Raw genomic sequence first — 20,071 nt, 5'->3', positions numbered from 1 at the left:
AGAATTAGAATAAGGTTCTAATTATTATATATAAGAACTTGAAATCTGGGAAAAGTAACTAATATTAAGAAAACGTAAATAAAAGAGATAAAGCTATAGCTATAAATAAGTTCTAGAAATCTTAGTTTATAAAAAGAAAACTTCTTCTTTCTTTTCCTAAACCAAACTCAGAAAGCCATATATAATAAAAGAATTAAGCTTAATATTATAGAGAAATATAAATAGTTTTAGGAAATATAAAAGTTTTTTTTAAGCTAGAAACAGGAATATTAAAACTATACTATCTAAAGAAAAGCTATAAGGTCTAGTTAAGGCCTATAATTAATATTATAAGTATTTTACTAGTTATTTTTTAGATAAACTTATAAAAGAAAAAGAATCTTTTCTTTATAATATTATTTTTCGAAATTAATAAAGAGCTAGAATTATAATAAGAAAATAAGTTTATTTTAGGCAAGTAATAGCTAGAAGAAATAGAGCTATAATAGCTAGTAAAAGTCTTATTAGAAAAGTTTAAGGATTTTATAGATATTTTCTTAAAGAAAGTATTAAATATCTTATTTCCATATTAATTATATAATTATAAAATTTAGATTAATAATCCTAAAGGCCTAGAGAGTCTAGGGTATTTCCTGCTTTATTAATAGTTAATTTATAAGTTATAGGAAATTAAGTATTTCTTTAAAAAGAATTTCTAATAGAACTTTATTAAGCTAAGCTAGTTTTCTTTTATATTCCCGATTCTTTTTATAAAAAAGGCTAATAAAGCTCTTTAATTTTATATTAACTATTATAAGCTAAATAACTTAATATAAAAAGACTATTATTTTTTCTTCTTTATTTATAAGACTCTTATATAGCTAGCTTAAGCTAAGGTTTATATAAAGCTAGATATTTAGTAAGTATTCTATTAGATTTAAATAGATCTAGAATTAGAAGAATTTATAATATTTCATATGAGATATAAGGCTTATAAATATAAAGTCTTTTAAAAAGGCCTAATTAATAGCTTTATTATATATTAGAAATATATAAATAATATTTTCTTTAATTACCTTAATGTCTTTTATATAGCTTATTTAGATAATATTCTAATTTATTTAAATAATTCCCTAAAATATTAAAATTATATATAAAAGGTTTTTTAGTAATTATAGAATACTAGCCTCTAAATAAATATTAAGAAATTAGAATTTAAGATTACTTATATAAAGTATTTAGGCTTTATTATCTTTACTAGAAATATTAAAATAAATCCAGATAAAATAATAATTATTAAAAACTAGTAATTACTAAAGATAATTAAAGAAATATAAGGCTTTCTAGGTTTTTATAACTTTTATTAGTATTTTATTATAGAATATAATTATATAGTAAAGCCCCTAATAGCTCTAATATATAAGGAAGTTCTATTTAAGTAAATAAATTAGTATTAAAAAAGTTTTATAAAATTAAAGCAAGTTATATTCCCGGTATTAATTCTATATTATTATAACTCGAATTTTTTTATTATAATTAAGATAAATATATTAAATAAAGTTATAACTAGTATTCTCTTATAATAAGATCCCTAGATAAGATTCTAATATCCGGTAGTATTTTTCTCTAAAACTATATAATTAATAAAGCTAAACTATAATATCTATAATAAAGAAATACTTGCTATTATTTTTTCCTTAACTAAATAATAAGTAGAGCTAGAAGGCTTATAAGAGGTACTTTTTATAATTTATTTAGATTACTAAGCCCTCGAATACTTTATAATTATAAAAAAGCTTTTAGTAAAATAAGTTTACTAGGTAAAGTACTTTTCCTACTATTATTTTAAGCTTATATATTAGGCTAGTAAGTTAAATAAATAAGCAAATGCCCTAAATAAAAAGTATAAGAATATAATTATTTAGAATAAGATAATAATAGCCTATTAAACCCAAATTCTCTTCCTATAATAAAAGATTAATAATAATATTATATAAGATCTCTAGTTAGTTCTAATTAAGGCCTTTATAAGCCCGGCTTAGAAAGAAACCTAGTATAATAGTATCTAGCTAGTAAATAAGCTATTAAATAAGAATTAAGAATTATTAGAGCTAGAAAAGCTATAAAATAAGGCAAGAAATAAAAAAAAAGATATTTAAATATTATAAAACGGCCTCTTTTTATAATATAGCAAATTATTTATATCTAATAATATAATAATATTCGAGATATTCTTATATACTATTCTTATTTAGAAGATATATATATAGTCCCTAATAAGATACCTAGAATAAGCCAAGCTTTAATAGCTTCTTTAGGTCTACTATTACTAGCTAGGCCAAAATATAAATATTAATTAGTATAGGAATAATTACTATACTTACTAATAATCTTATATTTCCAGAAATAAGATACTAGGGCTTTTATATTTATTACTAGTTCCTAATTACCTCTAGTAATATATATTAGTAAATTTCAAGAAATATCTAGAAAATAGAAATAAATATAATATAGTAATAATTTTTATTAATTACTTAGATAAGTACCTTATTATAATTCCTATTCGAGATATAATAATAGCTAAAAAGTTAGTACTTTTATTTCTTATTTATATAGTTTACTAAATTAGTATCTCGGAAACTATAATATCTAATTAAGGCCTCTAGTTTATATTAGATTTCTGGAATAAGTTCTATAAATATATTAGTATAAAGCTTAAGTTATTAACTACTAATTATTCCTAAACTAATAGCTAGATAAAAATTATTAACTAGTATTTTAACTAATAACTATATTTCTATATGAATTATTACTAGAATAATTAGGACAAATAGGTAATAATAATTAATTACTAGCAGATAGCTCTAGTCTATAAGACTATAGGCTAATTCCCGTTTCTTATAAAAAAGAGCTATAAATTATAGATATTATTTAACTAAAAAACCCAAATATAATTAGATACCCTAAAGAAAGAACTAAATAGATAAGAAGTAAAGGCCCTAGTAATATAGCTCTATAAATTATAGTAAAAGATATAAGAAAATATAATATAAGTATAAAAGTATTATATTACCTAAGCTAATAAGTACTACTAACTAGTAAACTTTAAAATAGAAAATAAAGTATAAATTACTATTAAGTACTAGAAAAATAACTATCCGAGCCATAGGCTAGCTTACTAAATAAAAGAACTATATGAAATCCTGAAATAAATAAGATATTTCTTTAGGCTTAAGCTTTCGGAATTAATAAGAATATATCCGGTATTTTATATAGAAAAGCTATATAAGAACCCAGGTAACTTCTTTTCTAAATAAGTAAATCCGGAGCCTCTATTATTAGAATTATAAGATAGAGAAATAGAATATAAAGTTTTAGAAATACTAGTAATAAAGCTATTTTATAGGAAGCTTAAGTATTGAGTCTAATAAAAAGAATAAAATTTAGATCCGGAGTAATATCCTATATCCTTATTAAGTAATAGTACCCTGGCTCTTTAGAGCTTCTATAATAAGAATCCCGAATAGCTAGAATTGCCCTAGAACCTCTTCTATTAGTTAGACTATACTAAGAATAATATATTACTAGAACTATATAATAGAAACAGAAATTCTTATAAGTTATATATAAAAAGCCGTGGCCTTTTATATATAACTATAACTTGAGAATTAGATAGGAACTTTTAAAGCTCGGGAATAAGCTTATTTTAAGAAGGAAAGTAATATTACGGTTATTATAATATATAATACTAGTAGGAATTAGACTAGAGCTAGTAAAACATCTGATATCTAAGAGAGATATCTAGTATCTAAGTAAGGTATTTATAGTTACCTAATTATTATATGTAATTTTGAGCTTAAGCTAGTATATAGGCCTATATATAGCTTGTAATTATTTAGATCCGAGGCTTCTTTGAGATCCTCTTCTCTTTTTAGCTTTAAATTATTAAAATAGAAATAGCCTAACTACGTTTTTTAGGCCCTAGATCTTATACTTATAATATCTATATTATTAATATTAATTTCTCGAAATAATTAAAATTAAATAAAACTTATTAAAAAATTCCTAAATTATTATAATAATTAAGTAGTTTTTAATATATTAATTTCTTTAAACTTTATAAATAATAATTATAAGTAATATATATAATTAAATCTTAATTTATAATTAAATTTTATTATTATTAGCTTTAGAATTTAGCCTTAATTAAATATAATATTTCTAATATTTAAAATAATATTAAAAGATAAATGCAATATATAAATATATTATATAAAGTACTAATGTTATATAAAATAAAAAATCGGGGTTTTAGTAGTATAAGAGTTAGAGGCCTCGGTACGGATGGTTCAAATACCCGCCAAGGCTTCTATAGTGGCTAGCCTCAATTGGCTAGTCTAGCGCGCTTGTGCACGACCACACCATGCCAGGAGGCTGTCGTCCAGCTGAGTCGTATGAGCACGAACCTCGACCCACCTTTCCTGCGAACTCAACAAATGTGTGCATGCGGGCTCTGCAACAGATCTCGTCGATAATTGTCCTTCTCCAAATTTCCTCGGGACGATCTGACAAATGCGTCTTCTAAAACGCAATAACGACGGCGAATTCAGCCTGACCAAAGACTTCCTCAACGGCGAGATTCCCAAATATGCTATCCTTTCGCATACTTGGGGGGCGGATATAGAAGAGGTCGCATACAGAGATCTGGTAGATGGCACTGGGAAGGACAAGGTTGGATACGAGAAGATACGATTCTGCGGAAAACAGGCGAGACGGGATCGAATAGACTACTTTTGAGTCGACACATGCTGCATCGACAAATTGAATAGCAACGAGCTCTCCGAGGCTACCAACTCGATATTTCGATGGTACCGCGACGCGGCAAAATGTTACGTCTATCTGCCAGATGTTTCAGTAACTAGTAATACTTGGGAATCAGCTTTTCTGGCAAGCAGATGGTTTACTAGGGGTTGGACGCTTCAGGAGCTCATTGCTCCAACATCAGTTGAGTTCTTCTCTGTGGAAGGTGGGTGGCTTGGGGATAAAGAGTCCTTGGAGCAACAGATTCATAGGGTAACTGGGATTCCCATCAAGGCACTCCGAGGATGCCCTCTCCCTGACTTTACAGTTGGCGATCGGATATCATGGGCAAAAGAGCGCAGGACTCAACGCGAAGAAGACATGGCATATTGTCTTCTAGGAATAGTTGACGTTAGTATATCAGTCATCTATGGCGAGGGTAGAGAGAAAGCTCACAGACGGCTCATCCGCGAGATTGGCAGAGACAGAATAGGTAAGCTCTTCCCTCCGTTGTTGGCTTCGGTTATGATATAATACGGTTTTTAGATATCGAATGGGAACTCGGCCGTCCAACGCCTAAAAAGCGCTCTGATATCGAAGACATGTTAATGCTTTTGCCGCGCTTCGTGTTTTCCCTTCTGTTATTCGCTATGTTCTTATTATTTATTGGCGTTGGCATTGTCCTCCTCATAGGTTGGAGTTTTTACGAAATGTGCTCGATATTAAGAGGAAAATCGGCGGATAGAACGTTGATTAAGGGTTAGTGTTCGGAACGTTACTGGTTCCTGGATTTTTGGAAGAAGTTTTATTAGGACAACCCGTAGTTTAGTCAAGTAATATTTCATAGACGTCGACGAGTAAAGGGCGCTCTTTATAAGCGAATACAGTAACTCGTTACAACGAGAAGGCCAACTGCTTACTCTCGCTTGAGTTGGAATATAGTTACACTGTACTACAAAGTGTGATTGCTATTATGCTGTTCGATGAACAGCTCGGCCGCATTAATATGACTTCCGTTTCGACCATACCATAGATATTATTCGCCGAACTTGGTGAACGTCGCTTGGTCTGCAGTGCAGGATACTTAGCATAATAACTTACTCCATTTTGAGAGGGAGCCAAGAGTGCAGAGAAGAATATCGCTGCGTTCATTCTAGGCGCCAACTGCCAGCTTAGAAAGTTAGAAGATAATATTACAGTATGTACTTTGGCTTGTAATACGACAATATAATGTCCACAGCTAAATCTCGTCTGTAGGGCTTACAAGGAGCCTCTGTTAGGAGGCTTTCCTCCGGAGTATCACGATATGCAACAAAAAATCAAAACTAAAACATTTCTATATAAAATTTCTATAGATATCACATTTAATCCAGGCCAGTGTTTGGGTTCCAGACTCGCTCTCTAATTAACTACGGCCTACTTCCTTGTCTCCTTTTAATTCTCGATCTCACCTGGGAGTTAATGACGTAGAGAGCCCCGTTCTATATTTGGAACTCTTTCGGAACCTCCTAGCAATAACCATAATTAGATCACGTTACGTTACTGGACTTGCTTAAGCCTTAACTGGCACATTTGGTGCGTACACATCACTTGGTTTCTGCGTACTACTTAGTTTCTGCACACCTCTTGGTTTGGCACACTTCTTGGTTTGTGCTTACGATATTTACAAGCGAACCCGCTCGCCGCTGTTCTCCATATTGATTCAGACTCGTCCGGTTTCCCAGCCTCATTTCTTCTTTGCCTCTAGGTCCTTGTATCAGATGCTCAAATGTAAAGTCGTAATGGTGAACCAATCAATGCCGACAATACTCCTCAGACTAGTCCTTGCTGCCAGACTGTGTCGGAAATTCTTCTCCCAGCAAAGCGCGGATGCCCATTATGCGGCTTCTTCTTGAAACAGTTATCAGGCGACGAGCTAAAAGAACTCACTGAAACTTCGAGGGATGGGACCCTCCGCCACGTTTTGTAGAAGTCAACCTGGCTCTAGTTATAAATCCTTCACATATTAGTATGGTTGCGATCTGACAAAGCTTGTGCTCGAAAGTCAATACATTTCACTGTAAACGGTGTGTCGAGTCCTGTCATCATATCACGGCCTGGACAAGCTGTGGAAGTGGAATGTAGTGTGTTTGTATAAATATATGTATGAATAATGGTGCCCTAAAGGCGGGGAAGAAGCTATATATATATCTGTATATGGCCCGTGCGCAGCACGTGACATGCCCCCTCAAAAAGGAAAGGAAACGTCCCTGTTGAGCCTAGCTCACGCTGCCCAAATGGGCCATTTGCCCCTTAATATAAACTGGAAAGGAGGAACGAATAGAGCTCGTTATGAGAAGTGAGCTTATTAGAGGAAGGGAGCTCGTTATAAGAGCAAGAGTAAGTGAAAGGCAGCTCTTTATAAGAGCAGGTATTAAGGGGCTCGTTATAAGAGCAGGAGTAGGAGGAAGGGAGCTCTTTATAAGAGTAGGAATTAAGGATTACTCTTCGTCTGCTTCGTCTTTATTAGCAGAGGCAGAGGAGCTTATTATAAAAGCAGGAAAAAAGGATTATTTTTTATCTTCTCTATCTTTATCTTCTTTATTCTTATTTTCTTTATCTTTATTTATATTATCTTTATTAGTAGAGATAGAGGGGTTTATTATAAGAATAGAAATAGGAATAGGAAAAGTAAGAGCGGGAATAGAATCTTATAGCCAAATTTAGCAAATAAGTTAGATATCTAAAAGCGGAATACTATTTTAGAAGAATTATTAAGGAGTTTTAGACTAGAGAATTTTAGATACTATTCTAGAAAATAATATAAATATAGATTAAGGATATAATTAAGAGCTTATAAGGTATTAATATAGAAATCGAGATTTTATAAGATATTAATTTAGAAGTTAATTAATTATAGAATACTAAGTATTAATATAGAAATTAAATCTTAGAATATTATTACTATATTATAACCTAAATAAATTATAGAAATAAAATATAATATATTTATATAAATAATACTATCGTAAAAACAGAAAAGAAGCTATATATATATTTATATATAGCCTATATATAATATATAATATATTATATTTATATAGCTTATTAAAATTAGAGGCCTAAAGCTTCTAATAAATTTAATAAGTCTTAAAATAGAGCTTTAGGGGCTATATATTAATAAAACAGAGCCTTAGAGGCTATATATTAATAAAACAGAGCCTTAGAGGCTATATACTAATAAGACTTAAGCTATAGGCTTATTACTAAGTAAATTATATCTTATAAAATTATATTAGAATATAATATATCTTATAAAACTAAATTAATTTAGCTAAGATTAAATAGTTTAATATAAGGCTCTCTAGTTTAGGGATTTAATATATATAATTTAGGGAATTTAGGGCTATATATACAGGCTATTTACTATTATAAAATAGTAATTAATTTAGTATATTTTATTTGGTTTATATTATAAGTATATAACTCTAGCTTTAGCTAGTTTAATAGGTTATAAGCCTAGAAGCTACTTCTATATATTATAAATTACTAAATTAGCTTATTTATACTTATTAGAAATATTCTTTAGAAAATACTATAAAAAACGACTTTAGTATAGAAAAGTCCCGGATTACTAGGCTTATAGGACCTAATTATAGGCCCTAAAGTATTTAAATATATAGGCTTTTAAGTAGTTAAAACTTATAAAATATAATTAGCTTAGGAATAGAAACTATTATAGAACCGGGTTTTATAAAAGATTTAATAATTTAAAGCTCTAGAAATAAAAGTAATTCTAAGGCCTTAAGGCCTTTTAATAATTATATAGAAATAAAGAATATTAAGGCAAGTATTATAATTATAAGTTTATATATTTAGGAAGCCTTATAATATATATTATTTCTTGAAATAGTTAAGAAATAATAAAATATACTAAAAGCTTTATATATTTTCCTAGATATATAATAGCTTAATATTAAAATTCCGGCTTTTACTAGTTATAAACTACTAAAATAAAGTACTATTATTATTATAATAGCTATAGAATTAAGTATTTTATAATATGAAATTAGAATTATTAATTCTATAAAAAAGCCTTTTAAAGCTTTTAAAATATTAATTCTTTTTAGAGCTATTAGAATATTAGATTAGTATTTTATTTCTCTAATATTATAGCTTAAGATTAGTAAAAGTACTACTAATTATAATATAATAATAGCTTATTTTAATAAGTATAAATAAAGAATAAAACTAAAAAAAAGCCCTAAAGAAATCTATTTTACTAGCTAAAATAATAGAAAAGAGCTCTAAATTTCAGGAGAAATACTATAAATATAATAAATAAGGCTATATAAAATCTAATTATAAGAATAAAAATATAAAGAAATAAGAATAAAAAAAGAGCTCTAATATAAAGCCTTTAATAATTTCTAGAAAAAATAAAGAACTTTTTCTAAGGCCTAGAAAATTAATTAAGAAGCCTATAGTAAATACTAATAATATTAAAACTAATTAGATAACTCTAGTAAAACCTATTTATAATAAGAATTTACTATAGGTTATTAATTCTAAAAGCTCTTATTATATAACTTATTTATAAAAAGCTTTTACTAAATATAAAATATTAGATACTTTTATATTAGTAACTATAATAAATAAAGCCCGGATTCCGGCTATTATAAAAGATACTATTATTTTATAAATAGTTCTAGAGGCCTCTATATAAACTATAAAGCTTACTAGAATATTTTATATATATAAGCTTATTAGAAGTTTAATTTTAGTATTATAGCTTTAGAATAAGAGTATTACTATATATATTATTACTAGTTTTACTAAAAAGAAGCTTTTAATTAAGTTTTAGGAAATAATAATAAAAATTACTAAATATTTAGAGAAAATATATACTCTAGATAATATTCTATAAAATACTAATATTAGACTAAAAGTAATTACTATATTAGAAAACCAAGCTAGCTTTTAGTACTATTATTTTAGCTATTTGAAATTTATAAGCCTAAAGCTAGAATATATTATTTTTATAAAACTTAAAAAACTAATTAGGGCTTTTTAAGAACTTTATAAGCTATATATTAAAGCTAAAATAATAAGAGTAATAAACTAGAAAGTTTTTAAAAAAGCTATAGCTTTACTAAAATAAATCTATAATAATTTTTAGGGCCTTTATAATATATTTATATTAGAAAGAAATATATAAATAATTATATTTATAAATTATTATATTTATAAATTATTATATTTATAAATTATTATATTTATAAATTATTATATTTATAAATTATTATATTTATAAATTATAAATATATTTTACTAAAATTAGGAAATAGCTAAAAACTATATTTTTATAATTTAAGGCCCTAATAAAGCTAGAATTAAAATATAAAATTAAGGCTATATATTATAATAATACTTTAGAATATAAATTCTTAAAAGCTTTATTACTAAATAATTATAATATATAATTTAAGTATATTACTATTTATATTTCTAAATAAAATAGAATTTCTAAATACCTAAACTAGAGTTTAATATTAATAACTAGAACTATATTATTAGATATTAAACTCCTTATATAATTCTAGAAAAAAGCTATAATTATAGTCTATTATTTACGGAATTAAATACTAATAAGCCCTAATAGAAATATTTCTAAAAAGGCCTATAATAAGAAATATTCTAATATTAGATATTTTAGAATATATAAATATATAATATATATATATATTTCTAAGAAAACTCGCTTAAAAATAGATAATATAGCTATTAAGGCTTATTTTATAGGCTATATACTTATATTAAAATAATATAAGCTATATAAGCCTAAATAAAGAAAAATTATAATATTTATAATATTTATTTTCTATAAAAACAAATAATTAAAATATAACTAGAATAAAAAGCTTAGTAAAAAGAAAATAGTTTTATTTAATCTAATAAAAGCTATAATAAAATAATCTATAATATCTAAAACTTTTATAATTATAAGATATTTAAGAAATATATATAACTTTTTTATTTTATTATCTAATTTCTAATAAAGTATTTCAGGAAACTATAGAAATATTATAATAATAAATATAAGAGCTTTAGATTTCAATTTAAGAAATACTAAATTAGAGAACTCTAATTCCTATAATTAGAAAAAATTACTAATTATAGGGCCTTTAGAATATTATATAAATATAGTAATTATAAAATATTTAATTCTAAAAACTTATACTAAAACTATAAATAACTCTATTTATAAAGCCTATTAAAAGCAAGTAATTAGTAAAGAACTTACTAAATTATAAGCCTTTAATATCTAGAAACTAATACTATTATTTTCTAGAAAGAAAGCTATAGGCTATAAATAATTATTTATTATTAAATATATTTCTATAGGCCTAATTAATTAATATAAATCTCGGCTAATAGGCTAAGGCTTTAGCTAGATTTCAGGAAGTAATTTCCAAAAAACTTTTAGTTCTATTATTAGAGCTAAAAATCTAAGAATTTTACTAGCTTTAGAGGCTTATAAGAACCTAGAAATATATTAAATTAATATAATTAGTATTTATTTATATTCTAAGCTTTATATTAAAATATATATATAAGTTTTTTAAATACTAAAATATACTAAAGGCTTAGTATTTCTCTTATTTAATTCCCTATATAGGCTTAAGTAATTAGAAAAGAAATAGTATATTAAAGCCTATATAAGACTTAAAACTTTTGGTTTTAGTTCTTATTTTAATAAATCGAGTATTTTTATTATTATAAATTATAATATAATTATAAGATTCTATATAAATAATATATTAGTTCTAGGCTAAAATCTATAAGCTATTTAGAAGATTATTAATAAAATAGCCTCTTTATAAGAAATTAAGAATTTAGGAAATATAGCTTTAATTTTAGCTATTTAAATATATAGAAATTATATAAAATATATTTTATATCTTAATTAGAATAAATATATTATAAGCTTTATAAAGAGATTTAGACTAAAGAAAGCTAAACCTATAAACTTCCTTATAAATAACTGAAATACTCTAATTATAAGCTAATTAGAAAAGAAATAGGCTAATTAAAGCCTATATTAGAAGGCTATAGGCTATATTATATGAGTTTTAAAAGGCTTTTATTCTAATATTATTTATATAATTAAATAGCTTAGCTAGTATTATATTAAACTTATTATATAATATTAAAATACTATACTAAAGGTATTTTATTACTTAAAAAATACTATAAATTATAGTATTTTATATAATATTAGAAATACTAAAAGCCCTAAGCTTTAGAGCTTTAATAATATAGATTTTATAAGAAATATAATAAATAAATACTTTATTATAAGGTATTTATACTTATTTAATAAAAGACCTATTATATAATTCTTTATTAAATAATATTATATAGCTACTTTTATTACCTAATTAAAATATATTAGCTTATTAGAGGCTAGTAAATAAAGCTAGTAAATTAGAGCTTTATTTAGAGAACTTAAATATATCTAATATTTAGATATTATTTTTTTAATTTCTATATTTAGTAATAATTAGAGTTATATAGTACTAGCTAAGAACTCTATTTATATAATATTAAATTATAATCTATAAATTCCTATACTATTATATAAAGGCTTATATAGAAATACTAAACCTATATAGCCTTTATTTATATTTATAATATCTAAATTAAATTAATTATATTATTCCGGGTATTACTACTCCTAATTAATCTTCTAGTTCTCTCTAAAGAATAGCTAGCAAACTATAATATATACTTCTTGCCTTAAATAGCAGGCCTTATAATATATAATAATTTAAAAAGAATATAAGAAAAAAAGAAAATAAAAGGGAAAAGAACCTATAAATAAGTTAATAAACCTATTTACGGATAGGCTAACTCTTCTAGGCCTATAAATCTATTACTCTAGCTATTTATAATTCTATAATCTTAGCCGCTTCCTTATTTATAAGCCTTACTAGTACCGGAATACTAAATTAAGCCGTTATTAATCTCGGGCTTAGAATCTAAATCCTTCTCTTACTTATACTAAGCTTGCGAATTATATCTAATACTGGTAATAAGCTATTAGGAAGAAGAAAAGGGAGTAGGCCGGATATCGGGTAATTATAGTTAATAATTATATACGGGAGCCGATCCAAGAGAAGAAGCAGGAGCTCTAGGACTAGTAATAGTAATATAAGGATGGGAAGGCAAAGAGGAGGGTTTGGGAGGTAGAGTGGAAGGAGCGGATAAGGGAGTTATAGGTATAATAAGGCCAGTTTCTAGAGAAGGGAGAGTTTGAGGCATAGTAGGAGGAGAGAGAGAAGGAGAGGCAGAGGGCAGATGAGAGTTTAAAAGAGAGGGATAAGGTAAGGAGGAAAATGAAGAGGGATAGAGAGAAGCGAGTAGAGTGGGTAGAGAGGGAAGATCGGGAGAGAAGGGAGAGGGAAGATTGGGAGAGAAGAGAAAGGGAGGAAAGAGAGGGTCAGGCTAAAGGAGAAGCTTACGGACTAGCGAAGAGGCAGGCTTGCGAGCTAAGAGAGAGGTAAGCGGAGATATATATAGACGAATACGAATATTATAATAATTATTAGCTTTAATTCCAGGGCAAGTGAGGCTTGGGAGGGCTTAACGGACAAGAAAGGGAACTCTACGGGTTTGCAAGATAGCTAGGGAATTTACAGGCGAGAGAGAGAGCTTTACGGGCCCGTAAAAGGGAAGAAAGAGCCCTGTAAGTAAGAGTGAGGCTTGGGAGGGCCCGCAAGTAGAAAGGGAGAGCTTTGCGGGTGAGAGTGAGGCTTGGAAGGGAGCTACGGGTAAGAGTACGGGTAGTAACGGGCTTGCGGGAGTAAGTAAGGCTTGAGAAGGCCCGCAAAAGAAAGGGAGCTTTGCGGGTATGAGTAATGCTTGGGAGGGAAGAGAGAGCCTTATAAATAAGAGTATAAGCGGGAGTAAGACTTGAGAGAGAGGTATAGGTAAGAGTACAGATAGTAAGGGGCTTACAGGGGCAAGTAAGGCTTGGGAGGGCCTATAAGTACGGTATATAAAGCAAAAAGCTAAATATTTAAATAAAAGTTCTTAAAAACTAATTTCTCTTATACTTATATCTTATATTAATATAAGCTTACGAGTATAATATAGCTATACTTAAGGAAAAAGTTTTATAAGTAAAAGTAAGGCTTAAAAGGGCTTATAAAAAGAAAGAGAGAGCTTTACAGATATAATTAGGTAATATTATAGTTTATAAAGAAAAAGAAAAAGCTTTACGAGTAAGTATAAGGTTTAGAAGGCTTATAAGTAATAATAGAGCTCTATTATAAGGAAGTCATGTAATTCTCTTAATCTCGAATCGAGATTAGAGCAAAATTAAAGACTGGCCTCGGAGCTTATATAGGGCCGCCAGGCTTGAATTTTAGTAAAGCGGCCCCGATCTTATAGCTTATAGCCAAACTAAGTCTATTAATGTCTGTTACTATTATATTAGGGAGCTAGTAGCCTTTAATAAGGTTATTATTAAATATATTTCTACTAAGGAAATAGTAGCTAATATGCTTACTAAGCCCCTATTACTTATGGCCTTTAGATACTATATTAAGGGGCTATTTATACTATAATTACGAAATTACAGGCTGTTTTTGATTTTTGGGTACTAAGGCTCTGGGAGCTTTAGTAAATAAAGCGGTGATTTTTGGAATTATTTCCTTAGGGCTGTTTTTAGTAGTATATAAGGGGACTATTGAAATTAGGGGCCTGAGGCCCCTAATAGGCTTAGTAAGCCAAGGAACAGAGCCTTAGGGGCTATGTACTAATGAGGCTTATTACTGAGTAGATTATACCCTGTAAGGTTATATCAGGGCATAATATGCCCTGTAAGGCTAAATCAGTTCAGCTGAGGTTGAATGGTTTAGTATAAGGCTCTCTGGTTTAGGGGTTTAGTGCATGTGACTTAGGGGGTTCAGGGCTATATATACGGGCTACTTACCACTGTAGAACAGCAGTCAATTCAGTACGTTTTACTTGGTTTACATTGCAAGCATGTGACCCTAGCTTTAGCTAGTTCAACATAGCTTACTCGTACTAACGCAGAAATTGCAGACTCGGCTTCAGAACTAGGACTACAAGATGAAGAACTTGAAAGTGACGAGGAAGTTATAAGCGGCATTATTCATGACAATAACACCAAAATAATCACTGACACAACTGATTTTAATGCATGTATGGTGCTTGCAAGAACTTGGTTCCGGGATTGCCAGAGTAATCACTTACGCTATGGCAGAACTCTTGCGACTAACCAACCGCAGTCCTCCAAAATCAAGTTTGTTCGTGGGGGCTTGATCCGGCGACGACTACCAAGCCGTTTACTTTACTTGGAAACAACGTCAGCGCTGCGCCTCTGCTCCGCACCCACATTACCCTCCGGGACAAAATACATGACTTTAAGTCACTGCTGGGGCAAGGCGACTACACTTAGACTTGAAAAACATGGTTTATCTGCTTTCCTGCAAGATATACCTTTAGACGCCCGCCCACAAACCTTCAAAGATGTGATCATAATCACACAAAAATGGTTTCATTGCCGGTACCTATGGATTGAAAGCCTCTGCATTATCCAAGATGATGGAGAGGATTGGAGAAAGGAGACGGCTCTCATGAGAAGCGTATATGCATTCTCTATACCGAACATTGCTACGGCGCATGGCTCCAATGGTCGTTCAGGCTGTTTTTCTCAACGAGACCCTATACACGTATCTCGAACGATTACGAAGCCACCCCACGGACTGCCTGGTCATATCTATGAGTTTATGAAAGAGATCGAGGAGGTTTGGCAAAGGTGTGTCCAGTCGGCGCCTCTGCATCAACGGGCATAGGTTTTCCGGGAGAGAATTCTCGCCCCGAGGACACTACACTTTTGCAAAACTCAAATAATTTGGGGATACCACGAAGAACGGCAGTTTGAAGGAATCAATAGCTATAGTGGGCGATTCGATGGTGTGGTAGATATGAGTTGGGATCAAATCGTCAAAAGCTACTCCAAATGCGTCCTGGCTCGCGATGAAGATACCTTGATAGCTATTTCGGGTCTTGCTCGAGTCAAGCATTCTTTCATTAACAGCCCATATATTGCCGGTTTATGGGAGACCGAATTACCCTGGAATCTATTGTGGAAAACCAAAGCACAGGCCGGTCATTCCACGCCATCGTACCCATCACAATATCGCGCTCCCTCTTGGTCCTGGGCTGCCGTCAATGGGCAAATTTCCCTCCACTATCCATTGATTTACCCAAAATTCAAAAGATTCCGCAAGCTATCCAAGACAATAAAGGACATTGTAGACTTGACACAAGTCTTAGACATCAGCATCGATCACGTTAACGATGTCTTTGGACAGGTTGCTACTGGTTCTATAACCTTTAGGAGAGGGTTAATATTAATACAAGTTTCCCCGAATACTAGTTTGTCAATTATCAAAGGAAAGAACCAGATGTATAAAACTCTTATACATGAGTTTAGATTATCTGGCGAGTCTCATTTTGATATCCATCCTCTTCCTGAGAGTTCTGCTATAGTATGCCTATTATGGGGGCTTGGAAACACCTTCAGGCTACTCAAGAGAACCATATATATGTTGAAAGCCTTCTCTTAGACAAAGTCCCTAGCGAACGAGGAATCTATCGTCATATAGGGACATTCATTTCGTTTGAACCATACAGAGGAACGGACTGGGAAGTTGCTTAATAACTCATAGAGGAAGAGGATTATATCCAGGTAGATACTATGTACGAAGATTGCGGCATAAAGTGACGGGATTACAGGGCATTCGTACTGCAAGTCCATTTTCAGGCCACTTTCTACCACACTCACCCACTGAAGCCCCCTATATTTCCAGGCTACTCTCCTGTAAGCACGCTATAAACTATAAACAAGGGGTACCACACCTTTAGAAGGCATGTCCCCTGTGCTTACAGGGGCAGAGTCGCTAAAGGGTCCTATAATAGCTCTCTCACAGCGTCCGAGCGCTATAGTTGCTCCGCCAGCAACACCATAACCCCTGAAGATCTTCAAACCCCTTGCAAATGTCTCACAGCCCTTGTTTTAGGGGTTCAGGCCTGGAGTTACAATGCTTATAGCGGGTGTAGTCCCTTAAACCACACCCTGGAGTCCGCTAAGACCCCTACGCGAGCGTAAATGCCCTGTAATCCCGTCACTTTATGCCGCAATCTTCGTACAAGCGAGATTTTCGGCAATATATATAGAAAGTTATCTAGAAGGCTCTGGAGTAATATGCGGATAGGGTGCTGGTGGGTAGGGGAGAGGGATCGGTGCAGAAGGTAGCCGTGGATTGAAGATGTGTCTAAATGCCGGCTCGGAAGGAGTTTTTGCAGTAGAAAATATCAGTGAGGCTTACGAGGTTTAGGATGCAAGTTTTGGGTGAATGGAGAGGGTTGTGAGTTTAGCCACTCGATTGAACCAGCCTCGAGATTCGTTTTTTGGAGCTGGTCTGAGATGTACCGGTATGTAAATTGAGAAATGCTTCTGCAAATGGGCTTTGGCCGCGGAAACAGGTCAATGGATAAGACGAATTAGGCCAGGCGGCTTTTTTTGAAGTTTAAGAGCGAGGTTAAAGTAAAGCACTTATATCTTTAATAAATTAATTTAATTCGGTGGGTCTGGTTTGATTATAGCCGTGTTTCTAATAGAAATAATATTTCTAATCCTATAAAAGTCTGCCAGATTGTAAATATGAGTCATCTTTTGTTTCTCTAGGTTTTGGGAAGAGCGCACCTCGATGAGAAATGCATAGGCAGGCACTGTGCCATCCCCAAAATCAAGCCACTTTCAGCCTTATGGAGGTGAAATCGGAAAGCCCAAACAACGCCCGGCGGGCCGCAACAAAAAGCAAATCCGGTCGGCTATCTGCTATCTTTGCATTCTGTTCAAAACCCATATCTCTGTTTCGTTCTGCTCTTTGCAACTATTTCGAGGCTACGACAATCACATGAAACAGTAAGTTGCTCTTGTGCACTCCACCGATCAAAAAAGTCTTCCGGCAACACAGGTGCTTCTTAGCCTTGCGGACGTGCAACCGCACAGTGACATCAGCCTTGCCCGATGTTAGGAACTGAAAGATGGCGTCTTCTCTGCTGATAGCACTTCTCTTCGTGTTCGAAGTTGTTACCAGCAATGACCAGTACGTCCCATGGGCTCAAGTCACAGCAGCGCCCCTCACAGTTCATCGAGTCGATCAACGAGACTACGATACAGCAAACCCGCATCTCTATGGATATACGTCAGTGGCGTTGAGCGGGACACAGACACAATGTGACTAAACAATCCTCTCCAGATCAAGAAATCTGCTGATGCAACAAAGGGAGCGCGAAGTCATGCGACACCATTGCCCCAACAATGCTAATCGAAACATTCCAGGACGCGGTATATGGAGGTTGCTGGGCAGTGAGCACAACGGAAGTTCTAGGCTTCGCACAGACCGCTAGTGCAGATTTCATTACAGCGTGTTCCGGTCAGATAGCTATTGGCACTTCGACGACTTGGGACTGGTGAGTTACAATTCCAAACCAAAGCTGGTTCAAGCTTTCAAACTGCTAATTATCAACGCGATTCTTAGTTCTACATTGGGGAATTGTGTATTCAACACGATATATCCCGACCTAGCCTCGACGAGCTCGACACTCGCTGCAACTTGCGTCCAGGCTACAACCGGGAACACTTATATTCATGCACTTACAACTCGTACCCGTAAGAATGGACGACTTTTCGAGTTAGTTTATCAACTAATAGCAATTTAGAAACTTCAACCACTCCTCCAACGAACCCTGGCCCTGCTTCCCCGACTGCAACACTGGGAGGAGGGTCTAATAGACTGCCAACCGGGGATATCATTGCATTGGCTATTGGTCTCGGAGTTGGAGTTCCTACCCTCGTGGTAATGATCTGCGCTTGGTTATGCCCTTGTTCACCCATAAGCTTCAATCGCCGACGTCGGGAGCATTGAAGGGGCAGTTGACGAGCTTGGATGCGTCGGTCCTTTCAGTTGATTGGTGATTTTGGTGGTGCGAATGGAGAAGTTCAGAAATTTTCTACTGTTTGACACGATATCTTTGTGAGTTGCCATATTCGCATGGCGGCAGTATTGTTAATGAGCAACGCGGTGGAGATTGCGAAATGTGAGTATTGTGATTGTGCGAGTGTGAAAGGGGGAAGAGAGAGGCTAGCCGATGGTATTCAGATTCATTTAGAAAGGAATCCGCCGTTATCATCACCAACCATCCAGTTGGCTGCACCGTCGCCGCCTTGAAAGATATACTTTTTGGCATGGTCTTTCACGTGGCCCCTGAGTCTATAATGATGAAGACCCTGGCTGATGGAATCATTACGCAAGTTAGGATAGAGGACCCACAATTCGCCAAACTTAGGATAGAAGTCAAACCAAATTCTAGGAAAGCTTGGTCATGGAGAGCTCAGTATTCTCCCAATCCAAGTCAGATCCAGCCAAGGAACTACAGCAACAAATCCATTGCAAATGCCAACTGTCATTTGCTAATGGAGCAACGCTTCGTGGACCGCTCAGTTGCTCAGTTCAAGTGAGAAACTTGCAAAGCGAAACTGATCAGGACCAATTTGATACTATTACGGGACTTCCATCGCCTTCATACTTCACCCTTGGACCACCCTCTCATTCCTACCCAGAATCTCGATCCGAATCTGTCGTTAAATATCTCTCGGAACAAGGCATGGAATCATGGACAGTCATTCCAACGGATGGAACTTATCGAGGCAAAGCTGCGGCCAAGTTTGAAAGCAGAGAGACTGCCTCGCGTGCCATTGCAGCTTTGAACAACACAGAAGTCAAGGAGCTTGGTCGCTCGAAATTGTTTCTTGCCCACCAGTACTCTGTTAAACTTTCTACTCCTACCGACATCCTTACCGCTGTCAAAGAGCAAATTGAAACTCCGGAGCAAAATCTACGCGAAAATGGCCATGTGAGACTAAAATGTTACCCCCCACCCAACGGCACATCCAGATACTCATCAATACGCGTAAGCAATAGTATTATGATATATAATAGTAAGCCTTGCTCCACAATGACTTTTGCTTCCCACCGACACCAGTGTTACTCGAGCCTGGTCTTCCAAAGATCTACATTTTTATTTTTATTTTACAAAATCAATAATAACTCACGAGGGTCAAGTAGGACATGTGGAAACAAGTGGTTCTTTGCGACTTCTTCACTATTAGGTCTTCGTCGGCCCGTTCAGGGTGTCACGTGCTGTGCAC

The 20,071-nt window shown here is 32.3% G+C and overlaps 1 protein-coding gene across 1 annotated transcript; it reads left to right on the top strand.

Moving 5' to 3' along the window:
- Positions 1–18,914: 18,914 nt before the first annotated feature.
- K444DRAFT_638993 (uncharacterized protein) lies at positions 18,915–19,865 on the top strand (the record flags this gene model as incomplete). The annotated part of the gene is made up of 4 exons (XM_024884325.1): positions 18,915–18,960; positions 19,023–19,174; positions 19,234–19,833; positions 19,863–19,865. 4 exons carry the CDS (start codon positions 18,915–18,917, stop codon positions 19,863–19,865), a joined length of 801 nt encoding a protein of 266 aa, XP_024726014.1.
- Positions 19,866–20,071: the final 206 nt, after the last annotated feature.

This window comes from Hyaloscypha bicolor (assembly GCF_002865645.1).
Source record: "Hyaloscypha bicolor E unplaced genomic scaffold K444scaffold_206, whole genome shotgun sequence".
Lineage (NCBI taxonomy): Eukaryota > Fungi > Ascomycota > Leotiomycetes > Helotiales > Hyaloscyphaceae > Hyaloscypha > Hyaloscypha bicolor.
This window is presented reverse-complemented; position numbering and strand designations above follow the sequence as displayed.